At 39.5% G+C, this 26,955-nt stretch overlaps 1 protein-coding gene across 1 annotated transcript in view; it reads right to left on the bottom strand.

The window, feature by feature from the left end:
• htr4 (5-hydroxytryptamine receptor 4) overlaps positions 1-26,955 on the bottom strand; it is a 136,142-nt gene that overhangs the window by 43,615 nt on the left and 65,572 nt on the right. Inside the window, exons 5-6 of the mRNA XM_062999958.1 lie at positions 19,243-19,396; positions 11,424-12,004 (exon numbers count right to left, since the gene is read on the bottom strand). Of these exons, the coding sequence (XP_062856028.1) occupies positions 11,424-12,004; positions 19,243-19,396 (735 nt within the window). The remainder of the gene's footprint in view (positions 1-11,423; positions 12,005-19,242; positions 19,397-26,955) is intronic.

Here is a 26,955-nt window from a genome sequence, read left to right as displayed (position 1 = left end):
TGTGTCCTGAACAGAGCTGAGGCTTTGAAACGCAGCTGCTCAGAGAACACCACAAACGTCACAGCTATGTTTATCAGTCTGAATGACTGGCTATTTGGAAACAATGCTACTATTTATGTCTGTGGCACATTTTTAAGTGCTGCTAAAACAAAGCGGCAGGACATTCACGGGTGGCTGGGAGCCTGATACAGACCTACAAGTTTTCCTTCTCTTTTATATAGAAACAGATTGTCAGATTGTACTCTAGAAAGCATTCAATCTCCTGTGATTATTTAATATTTTAAGACCCTCTACACACCATTGTACACAATTTCAAAGGCCGCGTTTACTTAGGCATTTAAATTGATTCCGGGTGCTTTTATTCCCTTGGTGCATTTTGTTAAACAAGGCGAGAGAGCGACCACTGTAATCTGGTTCAGACCAAGATAACCAGTCTGGGAACACTGAGAAGTGACTACATTACAGTTCCAAATGAACTGTTGTCTGCATCGATTATAGAGATTCCACCCTAATTAAGAGATGTTTATTTTAAGCACTCTTTAGATTAAGGTGAATTATCTGAAGTAATCTGAAGTCAAACCAGGCTGAGAAGCTATAAATCACATAAGAACTTTTTTTATCAGCTCCACTTACCATATAGAAGCACTTTGTAGTTCTACAATTACTGACTGTAGTCCATCTGTTTCTCTGCATGCTTTGTTAGCCCCCTTTCATGCTGTTCTTTAATGGTCAGGACTCTCCCAGGACCACTACAGAGCAGGTATTATTTGAATGGTGGATCATTCTCAGCACTGCAGTGACACTGACATTGTGGTGGTGTGTTAGTGTGTGTTGTGCTGGTATGATTGGATAAGACACAACAGTGCTGATGGAGTTTTTGAACACCTCACTGCCCCTGCTGGACTGTGAATAGTCCACCAACCTAAAATATATCCAGCCAACAGCATCCTGGGCAGCATCCTGTGACCACTGATGAAGGTCTAGAAGATGACCAACTCAAACAGAAGCAATAGATGAGTGACCATCTCTGACTTTACATCTACAAGGTGGACCAACTAGGTAGGAGTGTCTAATAGAGTGGACAGTGAGTGGACACGGCATTTTAAAACTCCAGCAGCGCTGCTTTGTCTGATCCACTCATACCAGCACAACACACACTAACACACCACCACCATGTCAGTGTCACTGCAGTGCTGAGAATGATCCACCACCTAAATAATACCTACTCTGTGGTGGTCCTGTGGGGGTCCTGACCATTGAAGAACAAGGTGAAAGCAGGCAACAAAGGTATGTAGAGAGGCAGATGGACTACAGTCAGTAATTGTAGAACTACAAAGTGCTTCTATATGGTAAGTGGAGCCGATAAAATGGACAGTGAGTGTAGAAACAAGGAGGTGGTTTTAATGTTATGGCTGATCAGTGTATTCCAAGATATTAGCGTGTGGAAGAGTAAATGTTACTTATAGCTAGGAATGTGCCTGATTAGTCGACTAGTAAGATTATTTACATTTCTTTATATTTTTTATATATTTTCACACTTTGGTTACATTCATGACAGGAAATTAATTACTGGTTACACAAGATTCATCAGTTCAAGTTTTTTTTAATGTCAAACACAGTCATGGACAATTTTGTATCTTCAATTCACGTCACTTGCATGTCTTTGGACTGTGGGAGGAAACCGGAGCTCCCACACAGACACAGGATGAGCATGCAAACTACACACAGAATGGACCGGGACTGCTCCACCTGGGAAACAAACCAAGGACCTGTTAGGTGACAGTGATACCCATCGAGATATTGTGCCTAGATTATTTTTAGACTATTATTATTATTAAGTTACTTAAATTATTATTGTTAAGTTATTATTAAGACACCTTGTTGAGAGTTCATTTACTAATTAACTCCAGATGAAAGTGCTTCTATTTATCACAGTTTATTCCTCACAGAGTTGTCAGTTTCTTTGTTGGTAACCTGCTTTCAAGAGAAAGAGCCGCTACAAAAGAAGCGCCCTAGATGAGTGACAGACCTTTCCGGAGTGAGCGGAGACAGTTGTTAGAGTGGCAGCCCAGTTTGTTCAATGCCGTTCCTGGCAGATAACTGTTATTAGATATAGCTTTTTTTTTTTTTTTTAAATATGCACTTTTCAACAGCCCTAGTTATAGCCTGTTTATTATAAAAATATGTTTACTCGTCAGTGACATCTGGGGCACAATAAACTGCACGACTCCATAAACGGACCATATTGTCCCCCGAATAAGGACATGAGAAAGGAGGAATGGAGTGGGGTGGAGTGGGTTCATCGTGTTTCTGTTGTGCTGGTTATAGATATGAATGGCTTCCAAAGTAACTTTAAAGCAAGTGAATGAAATACATAAGTACATATTGCATACGTCCTTCAGCAAGCATTTTCACTTTTGATCTAGAGAAATTTAGACAGTGTGAAACTGAACTGTATCAAATGCAAAAACAAAACTGTGGTACCTTGAAATTCAATGTTAATTGGTTCTGGGACTGGCATTGAGTTTCAAGGTATTTTTTCCCATAAGAAAGAATGGGAAACCTGTTCATGTGTTCTACGGTCCTGTGGACTTGCATATATTTTAGGCATATGTAAAATAATAGGGTTGTTTTTTGAAAACAACACAAATATAATAGAAACACTAAACTATATTATACTATATATAATATAAACACTCAAATAAAAAGCTGATTCTTACAATTTCTCAGAACTTGAGCTGTAACACAAGTTTAAAAGTGAAACAGTGAGGAAAATCCAGCTAAACACAGATACATGTGGTATACATCTAGGGCGCTTCTTTTGTAGCGGCTCTTTCTCTTGAAAGCAGGTTACCAACAAAGAAACTGACAACTCTGTGAGGAATAAACTGTGATAAATAGAAGCACTTTCATCTGGAGTTAATTAGTATACACAGATACACAGATACATACATACAGTGTATCACAAAAATGAGTACACCCCTCACATTTCTGCAGATATTTAAGTATATCTTTTCATGGGACAACACTGACAAAATGACACTTTGACACAATGAAAAGTAGTCTGTGTGCAGCTTATATAACAGTGTAAATTTATTCTTCCCTCAAAATAACTCAATATACAGCCATTAATGTCTAAACCACCGGCAACAAAAGTGAGTACACCCCTAAGAGACTACACCCCTAAATGTCCAAATTGAGCACTGCTTGTCATTTTCCCTCCAAAATGTCATGTGATTTGTTAGTGTTACTAGGTCTCAGGTGTGCATAGGGAGCAGTTGTGTTCAATTTAGTAGTACAGCTCTCACACTCTCTCATACTGGTCACTGAAAGTTCCAACATGGCACCTCATGGCAAAGAACTCTCTGAGGATCTTAAAAGACGAATTGTTGCGCTACATGAAGATGGCCAAGGCTACAAGAAGATTGCCAACACCCTGAAACTGAGCTGCAGCACAGTGGCCAAGATCATCCAGCGTTTTAAAAGAGCAGGTTCCACTCAGAACAGACCTTGCGTTGGTCGTCCAAAGAAGCTGAGTGCACGTGCTCAGCGTCACATCCAACTGCTGTCTTTGAAAGCTAGGCGCAGGAGTGCTGTCAGCATTGCTGCAGAGATTGAAAAGGTGGGGGGTCAGCCTGTCAGTGCTCAGACCATACGCCGCACACTACATCAAATTGGTCTGCATGGCTGTCACCCCAGAAGGAAGCCTCTTCTGAAGTCTCTACACAAGAAAGCCCGCAAACAGTTTGCTGAAGACATGTCAACAAAGGACATGGATTACTGGAACCATGTCCTATGGTCTGATGAGACCAAGATTAATTTGTTTGGTTCAGATGGTCTCAAGCATGTGTGGCGGCAATCAGGTGAGGAGTACAAAGATAAGTGTGTCATGCCTACAGTCAAGCATGGTGGTGGGAATGCCATGGTCTGGGGCTGCATGAGTGCAGCAGGTGTTGGGGAGTTACATTTCATTGAGGGACACATGAACTCCAATATGTACTGTGAAATACTGAAGCAGAGCATGATCCCCTCCCTCCGGAAACTGGGTCGCAGGGCAGTGTTCCAGCATGATAATGACCCCAAACACACCTCTAAGACGACCACTGCTTTATTGAAGAGGCTGAGGGTAAAGGTGATGGACTGGCCAAGCATGTCTCCAGACCTAAACCCAATAGAACATCTTTGGGGCATCCTCAAGCGGAAGGTGGAGGAGCGCAAAGTCTCGAATATCCGCCAGCTCCGTGATGTCGTCATGGAGGAGTGAAAAAGCATTCCAGTGGCAACCTGTGAAGCTCTGGTAAACTCCATGCCCAGGAGAGTTAAGGCAGTTCTGGGAAATAATGGTGGCCACACAAAATATTGACACTTCAGGAACTTTCACTAAGGGGTGTACTCACTTTTGTTGCCAGTGGTTTAGACATTAATGGCTGTATATTGAGTTATTTTGAGGGAAGAATAAATTTACACTGTTATATAAGCTGCACAAAGACTACTTTTCATTGTGTCAAAGTGTCATTTTGTCAGTGTTGTCCCATGAAAAGATATACTTAAATATCTGCAGAAATGTGAGGGGTGTACTCACTTTTGTGATACACTGTATATATATACATATATATATATTTCAGAGTGAATCTGACGGTTATTCCACACAAATGCAGTTTCGTCTCATATTCACACTTTGATGACGTGTTACCACACCGCTCAAGCTGAGCGCTGAACAAAGCGACTGTTCATTGTTTTAAAAAAAAAAATTTTTCTTTATGCATTTTCTCCCTTTTTTCTCCCTTTTTAGCGCGTCCAATTGTCCGATTGCGTCATGCTTCCTCTCCACCAATGCCGATCCCTGCTCTGATTGAGGAGAATGAAGCTAACCCACGCCCCCTCCGACACGTGGGCAGCTTATCACCTACACTTTGACGAGTGCAGTGCAGCCTAGCCTTGTGTACGTAGAGACACACCCTAAGAGCACTTATTTCTCATCTCTGTGCAAGCGCTACCAATCAGCCAGCAGAGGTCGTAATTGCACCAGTCATGAGAGAGAGAGACCCCATTCGGCTTAGTCCCACCCATATCTGAACAACAGGCCAATCATTGTTCATGTGGCCACTCAGCCTCAGTCGACAGGCAGAGCTGAGATTCGATACGATGTATTTGGGATCCCAGCGTGTGTTTTTACCGCTGCGCCACCGGAGCAGCCTGCGACTGTTCACTGTTAATTTGAAATTAAATAAATTCATTTTTTTAAAACAAACTGAACACGTTGAGTTTAAGGGAAACTTCTCGATGAATGGCGTTGAGTTTCAAAGATTTTGAGTTTAGGGACGTTGAGTTACAAGGTACCACTGTACTCATTTTAAATTTAACTTGGTCTTTGACTTGGACTAACAGGTGTGAAATCTCCCATCAAAATATCTAAACATCAAAATAATTTATTTAAATGGATCACATTTCTTCTTTTTATGTAAAAACTTTAAATGCTGGGGTAAAAATTCCAAAAAAACAGTCATTACTAAAGTCATTTGATGTGAGTTGTGATAGTCACAGTACACAAACAGGCTATGTATGACACAGATTAAACTGTCACAGCATGTCAAAACAGAACATTAAACATGACCGTCACAAGCCAGAAATAATACATATGTTTTTTGCAGGACTAGGCAAAGATTTTTATATGCATGTTTTCAAAAATATCCTAATAAATCCCTCCAGTTCAAAATCATCAGTGTCCAAGCACACTGTTTCCACTGGGAATCTCATGCAATTAGAATGATTTATTCATTCCTGTTGTGTGCTGTTCCCATAGCTACAAATGAGAGGTTTTAAATAAGCATCACATTGGTGCTAATGTGCTATGTACATTGTTGCTGTCTTCTGAGAAAGGTTTATAAGATTACAAAGGCTCAAATTGTGTTGAAACTTGACCAATTTAATAATACACTATGTGAAAAAAATTTCTTTACCTTCATTAAAACTAACTAGTTAAAACTGTTACAACTGGAAATACCACAGATGCTCAACTTTGATAAACAAATCAGAACAAGTGTTTGTACTGCATTACTAAAATATGTGAAATAGCACAATCTGTATTGAATTGAAGGCAAAACTATTTAGTAGAGTGCTGGGCCTGTAACAGCCATCAGAACAGCTTTACTGCTCCTTGGCATTGATTCTAAACATATCAGTAACTGTACTACAAGAATAGAACACAATTTCTCATAAAGATAATTCTACTTTCGATTACGGTGGTAATAAAATAGTCCAAAATGTACCACAGGTTTTCAACTGTGTTTAGATCTGGTGTTTGTGGAGACCACAGCATGGCCATAGTATCATAATCTTTATTATTATTATTTTTATTATTGCTAATATTATTATTATTATATGTTTCCCTGAAATTATTGTAATTATTTTGTCACTTGTACCACTGCATCTTTTCACCTTACAGGGAGACCTACAGAGAGCCATACTACATATGAAGAGACCAATTCGGGGCGGCACTGTGGCTAGGTAGAAGCCACCGTGCTGCCTGGCCCTGTGATAAATTGGATGGAATAACACATTTTCCGGAGTGTGTTGGTGCATTGCTCCCAGTTGTTCTGAAAAGGATGGGGGCCGCATACAACCCTAATCATGATACAGAGGTGATAAAACATGAAAATATTTAATATTTTTTCTAGTATTATAATAATACACAATTGTAGCCCATGATTAAATCATCTCAGAAAAACGGTATGTTTAAATGTCATGTCAAAATGCTGACTAGCTCTAGCAGAATGAAAGGACAAGGTGATGACACCACATGATTAATATTCAGCCTCTGTGAAAGCTTGCATCCTGTTCACATACACATTATAAAATCTATTCAACAAACCCTAATCTGTTATTAATAAACTGCCACAGTAAATAATTCTAAAAATACACCCATCACCATGCATCCTTCATCATTCTAGAAAGATCTGCCTTTGTACACTGAACTGTTCTGATTGATGGCTGATTCATGAGCAGTGCGGTTGTGTTTTTAGTGATTATATGATAAATATTGTATTTAAGAAATGCATTGCTAAGTTGTAACACAGGATACAGTTTTTAAAGCATGTGCACACAATTTTCAAAGGTATTAGTAATAGAACCAAAAAAACAGCCAATTCATTTTTAATTTGGTATTTCTTCTGGAGGAATGTAGTTCAACAAGGCTAGCTGAACTGAACTCGGCTAAACTGATACAGTATGTTGCCTCCAGTAAAAACACAGGACCTTTCTGTCCTACACAAGTCCCCTCTCTGCAGGAGCTCTCGTTCATGACTTTTACAACACTTAAGTGTTCAAAAGATCTCAATTTGATGTTTTTAGCCTGGTAGATTTGTCAGAAGGAAGTAAACTAATAAGAATTTAGTAGACCACGTAAACTGAAAAACTGCACAGTGTTTTTTAAGTGAAGGACAAAAATAGAAAGAGTGGGAGAGAGAAAGAGAGATAGTTAGATAAATGTGGGAGAGTAACATGAAGGTTTTGCTCTCATTCTCAGCCTTTTTTTCAATCTCTTATGGGAACGTCTATCCTATGCTGCTTAGTGTAAAACATTTAACTAAACAATACAGGCCCTGTCGGTAGGTTTCCTGCTACAAATCATGACTATACATGTCATAAGTGCAAGACCAACAAGGTATATTGATAAGTGGTACAAGAAAATAGTATGTTTACTCAAGCCATCAATTTTGTTTTAATTATGTGACTTTAATGAGTGCTTGACAGCTAGATGTACTTACCAAAAGGCATACTAGCTTTGTCAAAACATTGTTGACAATCATACATTTTTATAAATGTGCTTAAAAATAATTTAACCTGGCACTCAGGTAGTGCAGCCGTATATTACACTAACCCACTACTGCTGGGATCCAGGGTTCGAATTTCCACTGGTGCTGTTGGCTAATCAGGAGTCTAAACACAGACTTGGCTACATCTGGGGGAGGAGTAGGCTGAGGTCCCCATGATGGAATGCCTTACTGTCCACTGTTGTATTGTGCCCAGTGATTCTGGAAAAACTGGACCTGCCATGTCCCTGGCCAGGATAAAGCGGTGGTACAACAAGAAAACGAATGAATGTTGTAACATTTTTATATAACAACTGCCTTTTTCTGTTTTCATCAAAATGAAAGTAGTTACCCTGAATCGAATCCTATTTCAGCCCATTTATGCCCCACACAGTTTTGTCACCAGTGTCTTCATTTTACCCAATCATATTTCACCTCCAGCGTCTCTGAATTGGATAAAGTGCTGGTAAAACAGACAATGAATGAATGAATGATTATTACACCTCTACTGCTGTAGACCTCCGCTCCTGACTGTGAAGAGCCGTAACTAACACACGTGTGCACTAGCTGATTGTTTTTCACCTGCACGAGGTGGGTTCATATGGGGATCCGTATCGCACATAAAGACGCCATCAATCAGCCAGCAGAGGTTGTAATTGAAGCAGTTATGAGAAATCCCTATGGCATCCCTCCCTCTGACAAGACAGTCATTGTCCATGTAGGCGCCCGGCCAGCTAATAACTTGTGAACTCGAGATGTCGGAACTAGTGGGCTAGGGTGCTTTACCTGAGGGCTGCCTCACCCCACCGCCCCAGTGTCTTCATATGAATTGACATTGTCTGTGGGACCCGTTTTCAATGTTTACCAAAATAAAAATGATGCAAATTATTATTATTTTAACCTCAGACTCCTTGCCTTTGGCTCATTTTGTGTGAAGAACATACAAAATAACATGTTTTTAATGAGTCCACACTGTACACCCCCCCTACACATTTATATTTACATTTAGCAGACACCTTTATCCAAAGCGACTTACATTACAGTTACAGTATACAGTCTGAGCAACTTAGGGTTAAGGGCCATGCTCAAGGGCCTAACAGCAGCAACCTAGCGGTGGTGATTACTAGTCCTGTGCCCTAACCACTAGGCTACAGCTTGCACATGTGGTGTTCGGGTCTACTGGACCCGCAGGTATAAAAGTGTGTGCCTTTACTCTATCCTACTACAACATGTCCTGCTGTCAGTGTGTGTGTCTCTGTGAGTGCCAGACAGAGAGAGAGAGGCAGGCAGACAGACAGAAAGACAGACAGAGAGAAACAGACAGAGACACACAGAGAGAGAAAGACAGACAGAAAGAGATGGACAGACAGAGAGAAACAGAGAGACAGGCAGAGAGACAGAGAGAGAAACAGACAAACAGACAGAGACAAAGAGACAGATAGATAAAAACAGACAGACAGGCTGAGACAGGCAGAGAGAGAAACAGGCAGACAGAAAAAAAACAGACAGGCAGAGACAGACAGGAAGGCACGCAGTCAGAGAGAAAGAGAGACAGACATACTGATACAGAGAGACAGACACAGAGAGAAACAGACAGAGACACAGACAGACACAGCATACATGCATCAAATGAATGTATGCAACACACAGTAAAGCTGTGCCTCATGTGTTGTATAGGATGAATAGACTGTGTTCAGTGGGCCTGATGTGTGGACTGATATAGATACTGTATCTGTTCAGGCTGGTGTTTCTTAGACCGACAAATGTTTTACATTTCTTAAGGTTGATATTTTATATGTTATATAAGTTATGGCTGTATTGATTTAAAAACACAATAATGGGGTGGGTCCACCAGACCCGCAAACACTGGCTGAGTAACAAAACTATGAACACCACGGGGTTAATTTAGTAATTAATTTAACACTTTCTGAAATGTTCTGTTTCAGGCTCTGTATTGGATCATTTCAAAGCTCTGCACATAAAGCTAAGCACTGTAAGTGGGTGTAACAGGTTGAATTTAATAGCAGCAGCTTTAGTAAAACTGTAATACCTAATGCGGTGTTTATGCAGGCAGCAGTCACAGATTGAGCAGCTTTGCATTTTACCTTGTTGCCTTTTTACATCTAGCCTGTAAAATGCCTTCAGCTACAACACAAAGAGAAATATGTTAATACTGACTATAAGTCCTACAGATGTTCTAACAAGCCATCAAAACATGTCGATTTTGTGCCTACAGTAATCTATATTTGCCTTTACACCAGCCACAGCAGTGCGCCTACAAGTGTTTTTCTGTGTCAACGCTCTGCGCACATGCACACGCACACACACGCACACACACACACACAAGATACAAAGCAGGATGTAAAAAGGCAGAACTATTACAAGCTACGGATTACTTTACTATGTGGTTACCATGCTTGCTAAAAAAAATCAGCACCATAAAAGATGTATTGGTTAAAAGAGGTGTCTCATACCAAAGTGGTAACAAAACAATTTCCAAAACAACAAAAGAAATGTTTAATGTTTAATAGTAAATGCATGTAAAAAAAAAAACCCCTAATCCAAAAAAATAGCAGGCTTGCCCTGGTAGTGGTGGTGGTAATGATGGTTACAGAATCATGCTCGTCTGCATTGCCATTTATAAGCAGATGATTGTTAGTTTAGTGTTAATTTGCTCCAGGTGAAAAGTGTCTATATATTACAAATTTTAATTTTTCTTGGAAACTCATCCAGTGTCATGGCACTTATTGGCCTTTCCTGAGTGAGTCCCAAAGCATGGGCTGCCACTTGTTCATAGACATTCCTGGCTTATTCTTAAGTAGCTTGCCATATTATAACAACCAGTTTACATTTCTGCTCTATCCCTTTCCTATTCACATTCACTGTTGTGAGCTGCAGATGTTTTGTGTCTTTTATTTGTTACTTAGTTTGTTTCTGTTATTTGGCCACCACTTTTATTTACCTTTAACCCTTTTAGTTTGTGGCTCTTTGGGCACAGTTTTGTTCTACCTAGGTTAAGCATTCTGCAAATTGGGTTCATTTTCAATTAAAATCCTGCTACACCTGGCCCTGTTACAACAAAAACAAAAGAAACTGTAGAAAGCCTAAGCATTGCCGGCAGCCAACGTGTTAAGAGATAAAAGTAAGTATTGTGTCATAGAGATCTGGAGTTTTACAACTGCCAGATTACTTATTTATGTAAACAGTTTGATCAAACTCTGGATAAAATATAATATAAATAAATTGAAAAAAAATATTGTGTATACAACGCCTAGTTTTAATAAAACATAAATATGAAACTGACCGAAATAAAAACACGAAGCATATATTTTATATCGAAGCATAAAAACATAAAAGCCAATTTTGATTTCTTTCATTACCTTTGGATGACAATAAAACAACATGAGTTGAAAGTTCAGCCCTTGTGTTTTATTATAACCATAGACAGGAAGTCATCCTTATTAGTCAGTGCAGGAAGTCTAGAGCTCCTTAACACTGAGCAGAACGATTCCAATACAAACACTGCCTGCCATACGGCACTTTACAAACCAGAAAAAATGTTTAAAACAATGCCCTTCCAGAAACAGTAGAGTTTAGATAGAGTTCACTTACTTGAGAACATGTGTGGAGCCGTTGATCTGCGTGGCTGCGCATGGTGTTCTGGGTGCGAGAATGGAAGGCCGTCTGTACCGCTGGTGGCCACAGCAGAGGATGATGAGGAAGGCACGACGGAAGGACTTGTTGAGGAAGGCGTATAGAATGGGGTTGAGCATGGAGTTTATGTAGCCCAGCCACAGGCAGGCAGCCCACAGTTGCTCAGGCACTGTGTAGTCTATGAAAGGGTCCACCACATTAGTGATGAAAAATGGAGCCCAGCACAGGCAGAAACAGCCCATGATGATGCACAACGTCTTTGCTGCCTTGGTCTCTGTACGCATTCTGTGATTGCGCTGATGCTCGGCGCTCTCGGGCCCGGCGTTACCCACCAGGCCGGTCGAGCCCGCGCCGCCTGCTCTCTGCAGCATGTTGATCTGGCGGGCGTGCTCGCGTGCTGTTACGTAGATGCGCTGGTAGGCGAGCACCATCAGGCTCAGAGGGATGTAGAAGGCCACCACCGAGCAGGTCAGCGCGTACGGCTTGTTCACCATAAACACGCACACTGTGGAGTTGCCGCTGAACCGACGCTCCTCTATCTGTTGAGGGAAGGATCGAGATTTACACCCACAAACAAATCCCCAGTTCTGCACACAAATAGCTAAATGTCACAAGTAATGTTGAGTTTTTTTTTAGCCAGGTTCATTGGTATTCCACTCTGTGACTTCTCGGCCAAAGGAACTTGTCAATTACTCACTGGTCAGGTGTAACGTTGTTCTTACCATGTTAACGGTAAGGACCTTAACCTGAACACCATTAACCTTTTCAAATAGCCTTTTCAAAATACAGCCCTTAAAAACCTTGACCTTTAAACCACAATAAAAAGCCTCTAGTTCCCTCTGTCTTGACCTGAGACACTGATGATATTGGCTCAAACCTTCCATTTACATTTAGCTGAAGAACACTTAAAATCCCTAGGAAATAAATCAATTTCTTGCACTCTGTGAGATGCACATTTGCTGGACCCAATCTTTATGTTCTGTATTATCCTGTCTCAGTCTAAACAACATAATGCGTACACTTAGAGCCAAAAATAAACATACAAAAGGACGTGAACACCTGACCATTAGTCTGTTGGACATCTCATCTGATCTTCAACCCCACTGGCATTAACATGAAGCCAACCCCTCCCACCCACCTTTCCACCTTCACTTTTCTGGGAACAGCTTTGTTAAAGATTTGGTGAAGCGTGTTGCTGGAAATTTGTGCCCATTCTGTACAAAGAGCATTTGTGAGGTTGGGCACCAATGTTAAGGCATAGCTCACAAGTGACATTCTACTTTCTTCAAAAATTGGTTTAAATGATTGGACATTTGTGGATTATCAGTAAGTGTTGTAAAAACACATAATTTCAATAATTAGCTGGGGTGATGACAGACGTTTGGCCATGTACTTCTTTGCTCTCAAAGAACACTTCTTTCTTTAATTTTTTGAGCTTTTTGACAAGATGATGGGTAAAAATACTTACAGTAATTAAGACGATTTGTTCATGTGTACTGCCCTTTAACAAAACTTACATAGCTTCATTATTTCTCATTAACATGGGTGCATTAGCCTCTAAATCTAAAACTATGAAAAACTCACTTGACTGGGGACAATGTCATATGTTTTTGCTGGTTCATGGATTAGATCTGATGATATTTAACGATATTAACCAATTAACGATTAAATTTGCTGCAAATACAGTTAGAGGAAACATGTGATCAGTCACCATTGTTTGGGTTATTTATTATACAAGACTTCCAGTGCATGGATCCACTTAAATGTTTTTTTTACTTTGCTTTTATAAATATGACCACAAAGTATGTATTTATAAGCTTAAAAAAGACACATTTTACAAACGAAACCATTAGGAAAACAGTAAGATCACAACTACATACAGTGTTCCATGCTGTATTCTCTTTACATTCTCATTTTCCATTTAAGTTTGCTTTTTGTCTTTGTGACCTGTCAGAACCTCCTTAACCATTTTTATTAATGCAAATGTTTGTGTGAAGTTTAAAACTGATAGTACAACATCTATGATAAATAGATTATACACTTTTATACATTGGGTGCATTATTTTAATGTCTTGTTCCAAATGTTTGGCTATGTTTTAGGTTGCTTGGGTGGCTCAGCGGTCTACTATGTTAGCCCACTACTATTAAGATCAAGCTTGGTCCAGCCTCGTTACAAAACAAACACCCAAAGGAACAATTATTAGCCACACTACTAAAAGTGTCTGCTTAAAAAAGAAATAAATTAATTAATAAAATTAAAAAAGAATCATGGAGTTTAAAGAGTGAACAAGATTAGTGGATGGTTGCACTTTTATTAAGCAACAAAAACAGAAGTAGTTACACACTAGTTTTCACCAACTGTACGTTCTCACCCAGAAGATATTTAGGAAACCTGAATATAAAGTTGAAGTTGACTGGTGCTCTGCACAGGTGTGTGGCCCTGTGTCATGGGGTAGACAGATGACACAGGACACAAGTGCATAACATATTATTAGTACAAATCCATTATCATAATCCATAGGCAGGCAAGGGTCAAGACCGGGAGAGAAGTACATTAAGGACACAGGACAGAGCACGGGAACCCGGAACATGGTTCATGACCAGGGTCCAGAACCAAAGAAACATGAAACAGTCACATAAAACAGGTAGACAAATCAAGAATTCTGGAAAAAAAGCTTTGTGGGCTAAGAATAGCAATGCTTAGTGAGGAACAGAAAGAAAAATGGGGTAGTTAAACATAAAAACAATTAAGAGGACAGTAGGGAGAAGGTGTGTGGAAAAGAAGGGGTGTAGAAAATGACATGAAAACAAACAAAGCACATATGGGGAATTGCCATGGGAGTTTTCTTCTGGGAACTTTAATTATCCTGCAGTTGTGTATCCAAAAGAAAACCCATTTTAAAGCACACACATTCTGTGTGAAAGTTGCATCGTCTTGCTGAGACAATCATGGACTTTCGGGGGAAATACGTCACCCTGATGGGAGCATTTGTCTCTCTAAAATCCCAATATACGTCTCCGCATATATGCAAGTCACGAATGCCGGACCATGAGAGATGTTGGCTTTTGCACCTTTTACTGATAATGGTTTGGGGGATCTTTTTATTTTTGGCTCTGCAAATTCAATGTAGTTTTTTCCGAAAACAAGCTGAACCATGGACTCATCTGCAATGGACACAGACTTTTATTGTCTCTCGGAGATAAGCTTGGGCCCAGAGCATTTTTTTGTGTAAAACTGCAGCTCGCTTGGTCATCTGAAAGCTCACGCACATTCAACAGTGGCTTCCAGCTTTGCCCTACATGGACTGAATCTTTTTACAATATTTTAAACAGTAGATAGTCAAAGACTAAATTATTATGCATTAAGAATGCTTTTTTTTTTTACAAGTTTGGCACAATACTGTAAGCCATGACCCATTCACTGGTTGTAAAGGCATGATTCCCTCACCTGTTACCAATTCACCTGCTTTTTGCAGAATGCTGTAACTTTAACTTATTTTGCCCTTGTCCTAACTTTTTGGATGTGTGTTGAAGGCATCAAATTCTGAATGTGTATACAGTGTATCACAAAAGTGAGTACACCCCTCACATTTCTGCAGATATTTAAGTATATCTTTTCATGGGACAACACTGACAAAATGACACTTTGACACAATGAAAAGTAGTCTGTGTGAAGCTTATATAACAGTGTAAATTTATTCTTCCCTCAAAATAACTCAATATACAGCCATTAATGTCTAAACCACCGGCAACAAAAGTGAGTACACCCCTTAGTGAAAGTTCCTGAAGTGTCAATATTTTGTGTGGCCACCATTATTTCCCAGAACTGCCTTAACTCTCCTGGGCATGGAGTTTACCAGAGCTTCACAGGTTGCCACTGGAATGCTTTTCCACTCCTCCATGACGACATCACGGAGCTGGCGGATATTCGAGACTTTGCGCTCCTCCACCTTCCGCTTGAGGATGCCCCAAAGATGTTCTATTGGGTTTAGGTCTGGAGACATGCTTGGCCAGTCCATCACCTTTACCCTCAGCCTCTTCAATAAAGCAGTGGTCGTCTTAGAGGTGTGTTTGGGGTCATTATCATGCTGGAACACTGCCCTGCGACCCAGTTTCCGGAGGGAGGGGATCATGCTCTGCTTCAGTATTTCACAGTACATATTGGAGTTCATGTGTCCCTCAATGAAATGTAACTCCCCAACACCTGCTGCACTCATGCAGCCCCAGACCATGGCATTCCCACCACCATGCTTGACTGTAGGCATGACACACTTATCTTTGTACTCCTCACCTGATTGCCGCCACACATGCTTGAGACCATCTGAACCAAACAAATTAATCTTGGTCTCATCAGACCATAGGACATGGTTCCAGTAATCCATGTCCTTTGTTGACATGTCTTCAGCAAACTGTTTGCAGGCTTTCTTGTGTAGAGACTTCAGAAGAGGCTTCCTTCTGGGGTGACAGCCATGCAGACCAATTTGATGTAGTGTGCGGCGTATGGTCTGAGCACTGACAGGCTGACCCCCCACCTTTTCAATCTCTGCAGCAATGCTGACAGCACTCCTGTGCCTATCTTTCAAAGACAGCAGTTGGATGTGATGCTGAGCACGTGCACTCAGCTTCTTTGGACGACCAACGCGAGGTCTGTTCTGAGTGGACCCTGCTCTTTTAAAACGCTGGATGATCTTGGCCACTGTGCTGCAGCTCAGTTTCAGGGTGTTGGCAATCTTCTTGTAGCCTTGGCCATCTTCATGTAGCGCAACAATTCGTCTTTTAAGATCCTCAGAGAGTTCTTTGCCATGAGGTGCCATGTTGGAACTTTCAGTGACCAGTATGAGAGAGTGTGAGAGCTGTACTACTAAATTGAACACACCTGCTCCCTATGCACACCTGAGACCTAGTAACACTAACAAATCACATGACATTTTGGAGGGAAAATGCTCAATTTGGACATTTAGGGGTGTAGTTTCTTAGGGGTGTACTCACTTTTGTTGCCGGTGGTTTAGACATTAATGGCTGTATATTGAGTTATTTTGAGGGAAGAATAAATTTACACTGTTATATAAGCTGCACACAGACTACTTTTCATTGTGTCAAAGTGTCATTTTGTCAGTGTTGTCCCACGAAAAGATATACTTAAATATCTGCAGAAATGTGAGGGGTGTACTCACTTTTGTGATACACTGTATATATATATACAAAATACAAAAAAGTGATCTACTTTTCTCAGTTAAATAAAAATTATTGACAAGTTACAGATTCTTCTCTTTACTGCAATTTACAAAATTTTGCTTTTCTGGAAATAGGGTTTAAATATAAATAATGCAATATTTTTTTCATGGACAGTAAACATGCTTAATTATTACCACTGTAAGGGCTTTTTATTGATGTAAAACCACTAATGAACCCCTTTGTGGTACAAAGTCAATGAATCTGGCAGTGTTCTCAAAGTCCGAACTTCAAAACATCCTGAAGAATTGCTGTCCGATATACATTTATTAGCATTAAGCTCATGTAGTGTGGAAATTGTGGAGAACACTAAACACCAAATCAAATTGGTTATACAAAGTTAAACACTGTGTGTACATTTGAAGTGGATGCTTGCACTGTTATTAAGCAACAAAAACAAAAATAGTTAAATGCTAAGTTCCCTCAATTGTATGTTCTCACCCAGAACTTCCTTGTGATGCATGAAAAACTTCAAAACATGCTGGGAAATCGCTGTCTAAAATGCACCATTATTAGCATAAAGCTCATGTAGTGTGGATATTTTGAAGAACACTAAACACCAAACCTCTAAACACAAAATCAAAGACAAAACCTTCACCTCCTCAAGGATTTATGCTGCTTATTCATTTGCATAACATTTAATGATGCTGAGTTTATTAATGCAGAATCTAAAAATATCATTAATAGCCTGAAATCCCTCACTTGTGAAACCGTCTCTCAACTACAAAGGTGTAAAAAGAAAAAAAAAAAAAAAACTCAGGATGTCTTTCAAACTGCATTTCCTCTGTGACTGAATGACATTTATTACAGCACATCAGACTTCACCAGGGGCCATTTGTTTATTTGTTTATTCAATAGTTATGAATGGCACTTGAGTGGCTCAGCTGTAAAATACACCGACCCACTAGTGAGATTAGCCATCTGAATCTCAGCAGTGCTGTCGGGCGTCTACACAGACATGATTGGCTATGTCTGGAGGGAGATGGTCAAACAGACTGACCACTGGAAGGTGCCTAGTGCCAGACCGAAGCCCAGATAAAAACAAGGAGGGTTGTGTCAGGAAGGGCATCTGGTGTAAACGCTTCCAAATCAGGTATGCAGACCAGAATGATAATCTGTGGTGGCCCCAAAGAAAAAAGAAGAAAAAATTAACATTTCAGTAGTGTCACCGAAGCTTGAAGCAAAAACAAATTCCGCCCGTGAATACAGAAAACTTCTAAGTGAAGGGCAGATGATGCTCTGAAGAGATTAACGAGCTGATTTGGATTGATTATGCAGTGAGCTGGAAGAAAATGTAAAGAAAGGCAACAGCAGACCTGTGTTTTACATAGGGAAGAAGCTCACCAGATCTTATAATAACAATAATAATAATAAGTAGAAGAAGATTAAATTTATATAGCACCTTTTACATTCCCAAAGACACATTACAATCTTAAAAAAATACATAGAGATAGAAGAATAATGTGCACTAAAGTTTTTAGTTGACCTTTGAAGGAGGAGATGAAGGAACCAACACAAATCTAAAACGAGGATCTGCAAGAAGGTCTGTGCTAGAGTATCTTAGGGCACGGTTGGGACGGTAAAGGCCTCCGCATACTTTCTGCGAAATTAAGTTTGCGAGCGTCTGGCTGCATCTGAAATCGCATATTTAAAAAGTACGTACTATATTAGAGGCAGTGCGCACTGCTCGGCCGGTACAGAAGCAAGCTATTTTAGTATGCAAGTGTGCTGTGTTTGCTTTCCCCAAATCGGCTGCCCAAGCAGTAGAATAACCGGGTACTTTTCATATACTGTTTAATGAATACTACGTATTCTGACACACTAACCGCTCCTGCATACTGTTCAGTATGAAAGTATGCTATTTCGGACGTAGCCGATGATCACAGTTGAGACGCTCCTCAAAATCGTCCATGTTTGTTTTCATGGCACGCCTCTTTTTCTCTCTCTTCTCTTTCAATCACAGGCGTTCCTGTGGAGTGTTGTCGTCTGCTGTGTTTGCCCAGCTTCCATGTGCGCAACAAGGAGAGCGAAGCCTCTGTGCGACGTCCGTGGTTGTTCGCCGCAATTATGTCACATTGGTCGTCGAAGCCAGGCGAACGTCGTCTCCGCATGAAGTATGCTGAGGCCTTAAGGGCGAAGGACTTTGCTAAGATGGAAAGGGGCGAGGCCGTGAGGGGCTTTAGGAGTAAGCAGAATTATTAGAAAGCTGAACCATGTTTCTACCAGCTAAGTGATGTTTCTATTAGATCAATGTCTTGCTCACTCTTAAGCTTCATCTCATCATTCTTTAGGCAATTATTTATGCAATAAATAAATGTATACAGCAATCACATAAATATGGATAAATCTTAAAATGCTCTAATGAAACAAAACCAGGCCTGATTTACACATTTAACAGCTGATTATTACATTGAATGTGTAATCACTTTCAGGATGTTTGTGTACCCATGCTTGTTTACTCGTACTGATTTGAGTGATGAAATAGAGAGATGATTAAATGCTGCCGCTTCTGGAATAGCCGCGACAGCTTATAAATGTGACTCACCAGATCTTTTATTCCAATACTGTTCCAGCCTTGCATTATTGGTAAGAAGGATATGACAGTTGGGATAATCCAGCATCCTCCTATCATAAGAGCCACTCGCAATGGTGTCATCTTATTCCTATAGACCAGAGGCTGGCAACAGATGGCATAGTACCTGCAAGAAAACCCATCATATTAAATGCATTCAATGCTGGGGTGAAGCACTTCTCTATTTTTCATTAAGCAGCTTGTAAGGAGTTCAAGTATTTCATCAACATAGCAGTGAAGTATAATTTCTAACTACTTCATAGTTTCTATACTTATATACCTAGAGTTTCCACCCTTTGATTGGGTTTACATTGTGCCCTGAATCGAATCATTTCACTTGCTTAGATCCATGCACTGAAAAGTCAGTTTCAATATTCTCAGTCCATTCCTCACACAAAAATCCTTTAACTCATGCAAGAATGGCATGAAGCTCATTAAACAGCATCTGGCAGGTGTTTACCATGAATGCTCAACTCAAGACAACAGAATAATGAAGCCACTGTCATTAGTTTAGTTATCATTACGCCGCCATGTCATCTTTACCCACTGGTGAGTAATTTCACTATAATTACAGTCTTATGCTAAAGTTTGAACACCGCGGGTCAAATTCCATGTTTGGTTGATTTCATTACACATTCTCAACAGGGAACAAACATCTGCACGTTTTATTGCACACTTAGTGGTTATCTGCTGAATTTCCATACTGAAAAACAAATTACGTAATATAGTACAAATATAGTAAAAAACACTATATTATGTATTTTATGATTACTTGTTTACGTTTATTTAAAATCCAGTAAATAACATTCATTTCGCAGAAAATGATGTCAGTTATGTCATGCGATGACAGAAATAATGGTATGACAGACATATGCGATTTCTGATACATGGTGACAGATGTGGTTGCTTTTTTTCAATCTGAGTTGTTATACAGACTTAGATGCACTCATTTACTGTAATAGTTCTTTGCAAAGTAATAACAAATATAGTCTGATGACAACAAATAAAATCAAAGGAAACTACTACTACCACTACTGTAATACTACTACTAATAATAATAATAACAACAACATGGTATGAAAGTATGGTCTTGCAATGGACTGACATCCTCTCTGGGGAAGGCTACAGCATTGCGCCTAGTGATTCCAGGGAAGCAGGACCCATTGACCCCTGACCAGGATAAAGCGGTGGTAAAACATGAAAATAAAACAATTATAATTCCAAAATATAGGTAGCCTATTAACTGTATTCAGCCACTTGTGTGCTCTTCCAGAGTTAATTTTAAATTCTCATTGTCTGGAATGTAAGAATGAGGACCGAGAGGCATGGTGGCTCAGTGGGTAGCACTGTCGCCTCACAGCAAGAAGGTCCTGGGTTCGGTTCCCAGGTGGAGCTGTCAGGGCCTGTTCTGTGTGGAGTTTGTATGTTCTCCCCATGTCTGCATGGGTTTCTTTCGGGAGCTCCGGTTTCATCCCACAATCAAAAATCCATAGTGAACTGGAGACAGAAAATTGTCTGTGACTTGAACTGATGAATCTTGTGTAACCAGTAACTACCTGTCCTGTCATGAATGTAACCAGTGCAAAAAATGACAATACAATCCTAATAAATAAATCAATCAAATGGGGGCTATAGACACAATGTGCTAACAGGTTGGTACCCAGACAGTAGTGGGCCACCCTTTCTAAATGTGCCAACTAAAGGACTGTAACAACACACATTTGTCACTGTCCTCTTATCATTTTTTTAATGATTCAAGTATAAAAGCATGGGTCTTTGTATTGTAACCTAATGAAGACTAAATTTAATCTGTCGACCCAAAGCACTGATGATCCGTACTTCATATGAATACACAATGATTATTAATACAGCTGTTCTATACAGTGAACATGAGAATATAACCGTACAGCTTAATTTCCCTTTTGATGCAGAAAGAATAACTGCAGACTTCAGAACCCCACAAATCTTACAAATTGGCTGCCAAACAGGAAGCTATTGAGGATGTATAGCACTCATAACTAAAACAAAGAAATATGACAATGAACAAGTGGAGGAATGATGTGGATATAATAGCACATATGCCTTTTTGTGATAGACAGTACGTGAATCTAAAGTAACACAGCACACAGAAGTGAGGATGCTTCTTTCTTATTAGAGTTACATTACTAACACTGAAAATCTCTTCAGAAATATTGCAGATTTAGAAGACTGCAAATAGAAAAACTACTCGTCCAGTGTGTCAAGTTTATATTTGCCAAAGCTTGTAATAAAAAGAATATAATTTGTATGTGGGTATAATTATGGTTTTGAATGCGTATCAAATAATTATTACATATTTTACCTGGATACTAAACATCAGTATCATTCTTTAATCTCTAAGAGGACAAAATATGGTAAATCTTGTTAGATTAAGTGCAAACTTTAAGACATACAATGGATTCAGATAGTACCCAACCTAAATGTCACTCTAAAAGAGCTCCAAAAGTCTTGTAGGAAAAGACAACCATCTCTGCAGAACACTACAAAACATGTCTTTATGGTAGGAGTAGCAAAGGAGAACCTACAGATGAATTAAAGGCATGACATCCTACTTGACATTTGCTAAATGACATGTAAAGGAGTCTCTCCAAGCACTATGTCTGGTAAAAAACATGCAATGCATATCATCTGGCTAATACCATTGCTACAGTAAAACATGGTTGTGGCAGCATTGTGCTTTGGGGTGCTTCTCAAAGGCAGGGACAGAAAGATGGTAGAAACATTCTTATATACCCCCTCCAGAGAAAACACAAACTCATAATGGGGTGACAGTCACTGGTGTGGCTTCTGGACAGGTCAATGAATGTCATTATGTGACTAATTCCAAGGGTTAAACCCCAATGAATATTTGTGGAGAGACCTGTAAATAGCAGTTGCTGTCATATCTAATGAAGTTTCTGTCATGAAGAAGGGTATAAACTGCCCAGATTCAGGTGTGAAAAGCTTATAGTGACGTATGAGGTCTTGGAGCTGTAATTGATGACAACAGGGCTCTACAAAGTAATGAATAAAAGGATTGAACAGTTTGGTACATTTTCAAATAACTCTATGACCATGTTTTCACTTTGTCATTACAATTAATTAAGTAATTTAAAAGTAAAAAGGCTATTACATCGATTCAAAATCAAATGCACAACAATACAGTCTATTTTCTCGTCACTGACAGCCATCAGAATAATCTGCACTGGGGAATTGTGAACAGAATAAGTGCAATTGACAAATCTTCTAATGCAAGTTGCCTGCAGTAACCCATTTCTGTTAAAAGTAGCTCCAAAATTTTGAAGTCACATAGTAACAAGGAAATTATTACAATAAGGCTTTTTTGCATCTGGCATGAATTGTACTTATTCCAGAAATATACTGACTACCAACCATGCATTTTGCACAAAAAATCAAACAATGATTTAATTTCATCTTCATCAACCACTTTGTGCTGGTCAGGGTCACAGCAATACAGTTTCTTCATGAAATACTGGGCATAAGGCAGGAATACCCTGGACAGGGCCATGCGCAGAATTGGTGAAACCAAACCTGTCATGACACTGACCAGGACAATGTGGTTGATGATAAAAAGGCATTTTTTTTTGCAACAGTGACAGCAGAATCTGTTACTTCATTAGTGTAACTGTTTGTGTGAGTACACAAACTGAATTAATTTAGGAATATGGAAATAAATGCATTTAACACATATCTGAACCAAGGTTTTGGGGATCCGTTCCACAGCAATGATCTGCTGGATTTGTAGTAACAGACACATATGGCAAGCACTGAAAAAACTAAAAGCTCTCTTTAAAAAAGGCCCAGGTACAGGTGAGATTAGGTGGCTAATTTTAACCAAATACAACAACTACAGCACTAAATCCTTAAATAATTGCAAGGTAATATTAATAATTTTGTATTTAGGAGGTTGATAATGTTACAGCTTCAAAGTTATAAAAAGTTAATGTTACTTTGGACAGTGGTAGTCCAGTGGTTAGAGCTTTGGGCTATCAACCAAGTTCAAATCCCAGCTCTGCCATTCAGCCGCTGTTGGGGCCTTGAGCAAGCCCCTAACCCTCTCTGCTCCAGGGGCGCCGTACAATGGCTGACCCTGCGCTCTGACCCCGGCTTCCAAACGAGCTGGGTTATGTGAAAAAAGAATTTTGTTGTCCTGTACATGTGTACATGTATATTATATTATATTATATTATACAAATAAAGGCATTCTATTCTACTGACTAAATAACATTTTGTTACACACTAAATATACATTTATTTCAGACCTACAAAAAAGAATGGACATCTAGCATTACCTAGCAATAATATAAAAACTTCTCTCCAACTTTTTTCTAACCTCTGGCACTTCTACACCACAGGCATTTAGGTATCTCCTTCCAGCTGCTCTGAGGCTACAGAATGCTGAATGAGAAAGGAAATGGATAAGTGCTGTCAATGCCTGGTGTCACATTGCACACAGCTCCCTACGCTCCTTTAGTAAGAATTGGATTTTTTCTCTATTTCGTACCCAATTCATTGTGTCATGTGTTTGCTAAGGTTCCTGTTATTTGTACTCGCTTTAAGCCACTTAGTGTGACAATCAATAGAACATTTAACACTTTACTGTAAACCCCTTTTCATTGGCATTTTGCATGATGTAACCGTTCTCTCTATAGCCTAGTTTATGCTTATCAGAAGTCATTTAGTTTGGCAACTGAATCGTTTAAAAGCCTAGGACTTTCATGAGTCTTGTTTTCTGGTTTTCCTGGTTATTTACTAGAAGAGAGATGAGTGTTTACATCCCTTCTGAGCCAAAATTCCTGGTAGACTGACACAGCAATTACTCAGGTCAAGATAGCACAATTTCCAATTGCCAGTAAGGCAGAGGTAGAAAAGAAAACTTTAATGCAAAACCAAGTAAGACTTGAACAAATGGGTGATCATGGTATAATGGCATTGCAAAACAGATTAAAACTAGGCTTCAAACATCACAGAACAAATTAGTTAGGGTTATTTTAAATCTCCCAATGAAAACTCATTTGGAAATGAATAATTTTCAAATGATTGGGTTGTTAAAAGTTCAGGATAGGGTTGCTCTGATAGAATTGTGTAATGTGTACAAGATTGTACATGGAGCTGTTCCACAGTATTTTAAAAATTATTTTATTCAGGTGAGGGATGTTCATGGTTATTTTACAAGAAGATCATCCACAGATTTAGTACTTCCATGCTGTAAAAGTAAAGTGGGTAGGGATTCTTTCAGGTTTATAGCAGTTTCGTTGTGGAATCGTTTGCCAGGACATTTTAAAATATGTGATAGATTGCGAGGGTTTAGACAGGCTGTTAAGAAATGGTTACATGAAAAGGGAAATTTTGCTAATTAAAAGTTTTAATAATGTTTATGAATTAAAATGAATGCATTGTGTCATTATGTTTTAGAGATTGTATTATGATGTCAAGCTTGCTATGCTGCTTATTGTTGGACTTGAATAGGGACCACAATGGAAATAAGTCTACAGACTTTTTGTGTTATCCCTGACTGTTTCTGTTTTTTTATAAGAGGCATTGCATCTATTTCAAAAAAATATGAAATGGTTTAATAAAATCAATCAATCAATCAATCAATCAATCTAAAATGAATAAATAAATAAAACTGTAAGGAGATAAATGCAAGACAAAAGTGAAAAACCAAGAAAAAAAAAAAGACAAATGTCTGCAAAGTAATGCAATTCAAGAGCTGCTGGACATTCATGGCAATTCCTGTACAGTTCATTATGTGCAAATGTATAAGTAATTAAGCAAATCGCATCACATTATAAGTAGAGAGAAAGCGCAACTGATAAACACAGGAAACATGGGGTGAAGAGGCAGAACACAAGTGCATAATCAGTAAACGTTTTATATTGGCTATATCCAAGAACTATGGCAAACGTCTGTAGCTTGGGTCAGAGGCAGAAAAGCATGTTTTAGAACACCTCCCTCCCCAAAACTGCACTCTCAGACAGAATGCCTTTGCTGGCAGGGGCAACATGAGGCTGGTTTTGCTGTAAACTCCAACAGAGTCAATAAGAATTTACTGCTTTGGACCAGCGACGTGACTTAGGACATGACTGGAGGGCATGGGAATGGTGACAAGACTAAAGGACCAGCTGGAACCAACACATGACTGGAACCAGAGACAGTAATGGAGACAGGGCAGGGCTTCCAGCTGGGATCAGAGAAGGTTCTAGATGGCTGGCTGGGACCTGCAACACAACTGTAGACAGGACTGGAAGGCAAGTAGGGTCCAATGACAGGACTGGACAGTTGGCTTACACTTGCAACAGGACTTGCAACAGGACTGAGGACAAAAACTATTTAAAGGTTCCAAGTAAGAATTACACAATTCCAAGAAATTGTTATAATTGTAACAAAGTAATGGCATTTTTAACCAGGTTTTAAGTGGTAAAAGGTATATGCTTAATAAAAAAAGAGTTTTGTAACTGTCCATTAAACAAGAACACTGATAAGTAAATTGATTGTAGTAGGTAAGAACATGATTACACAAAACACTAACATACACCAATCAGCCATAACATTAAAACCACCTCCTTGTTTTTACACTTACTGTCCATTTTATCAGCTCCACTTACCATATAGAAGCACTTTGTAGTTCTACAATTACTGACTGTAGTCCATCTGTTTCTCTGCATGCTGTTCTGCAATGGTCAGGACTCTCCCAGGACCACTACAGAGCAGGTATTATTTAGGTGGTGGATCATTCTCAGCACTACAGTGACACTGACATGGTGGTGGTGTGTTAGTGTGTGTTGTGCTGGTATGAGTGGATCATACACAGCAGCGCTGATGGAGTTTAAACACCTCACTGTCACTGCTGGACTGAGAATAGTCCACCAACCAAAAATACCCAGCCAACAGCATACCGTAGGCAGCGTCCTGTGACTTCTGATTAAGGTCTAGAAGATGACCAACTCAAACAGCAGCAATAGATGAGCAATCGTCTCTGACTTTATATCTAGTAGGAGTGTCTAATAGAGAGGACAGTGAGTGGACACGGTATTTAAAAACTCCAGCAGCGCTGCTGTGTCTGATCCACTCATACCAGCACAACACACACTAACACACCACCACCATGTCATTGTCACTGCAGTGCTGAGAATGATCCACCACCTAAATAATACCTGCTCTGTGGTGGTCCAGATGGACTACGGTCAGTAATTGTAGAACTACAAAGTGCTTCTATATGATAAGTGGAGCTGAAAAAATGGACAGTGAGTGTAGAAACAAGTAGGTGGTTTTAATGTTATGGCTGATCAGTGTACACTGAGCTACTTGTCTAGTAATCGTAAGTAATCCCAATATATGCTTCCTTGTCAATGGTACTTTTAAAAGTATGTATGTTACCCATGCCATGGGCACTGATGCATTCCCATGCCATGAGAGATTTTTGCTTTCGCACCTGGTTGGTTCTATTAGTCTTTGGCAAGGAGAACTCATTGGTCATTTTTCCAAATATAAGCTCAAACATAGACTCATCTGACTACACACTTTCCACTTTCTTTCAATCCATCTGGGATAAGCAGGTCCCAGAGAACCTGGCAATGTTTGTGCATACAGGTGATGCATAACTTTCTCTTTGCATAATAAAGTTTCAGTCTGACTTTCTCGATG

The sequence above is a fragment of the Trichomycterus rosablanca genome, chromosome 8, assembly GCF_030014385.1.
Source record: "Trichomycterus rosablanca isolate fTriRos1 chromosome 8, fTriRos1.hap1, whole genome shotgun sequence".
NCBI classification, from domain to species: domain Eukaryota; kingdom Metazoa; phylum Chordata; class Actinopteri; order Siluriformes; family Trichomycteridae; genus Trichomycterus; species Trichomycterus rosablanca.
Note: the sequence above shows the minus strand (reverse complement) of the source record. Positions and strands in the feature narration are given on the sequence as shown.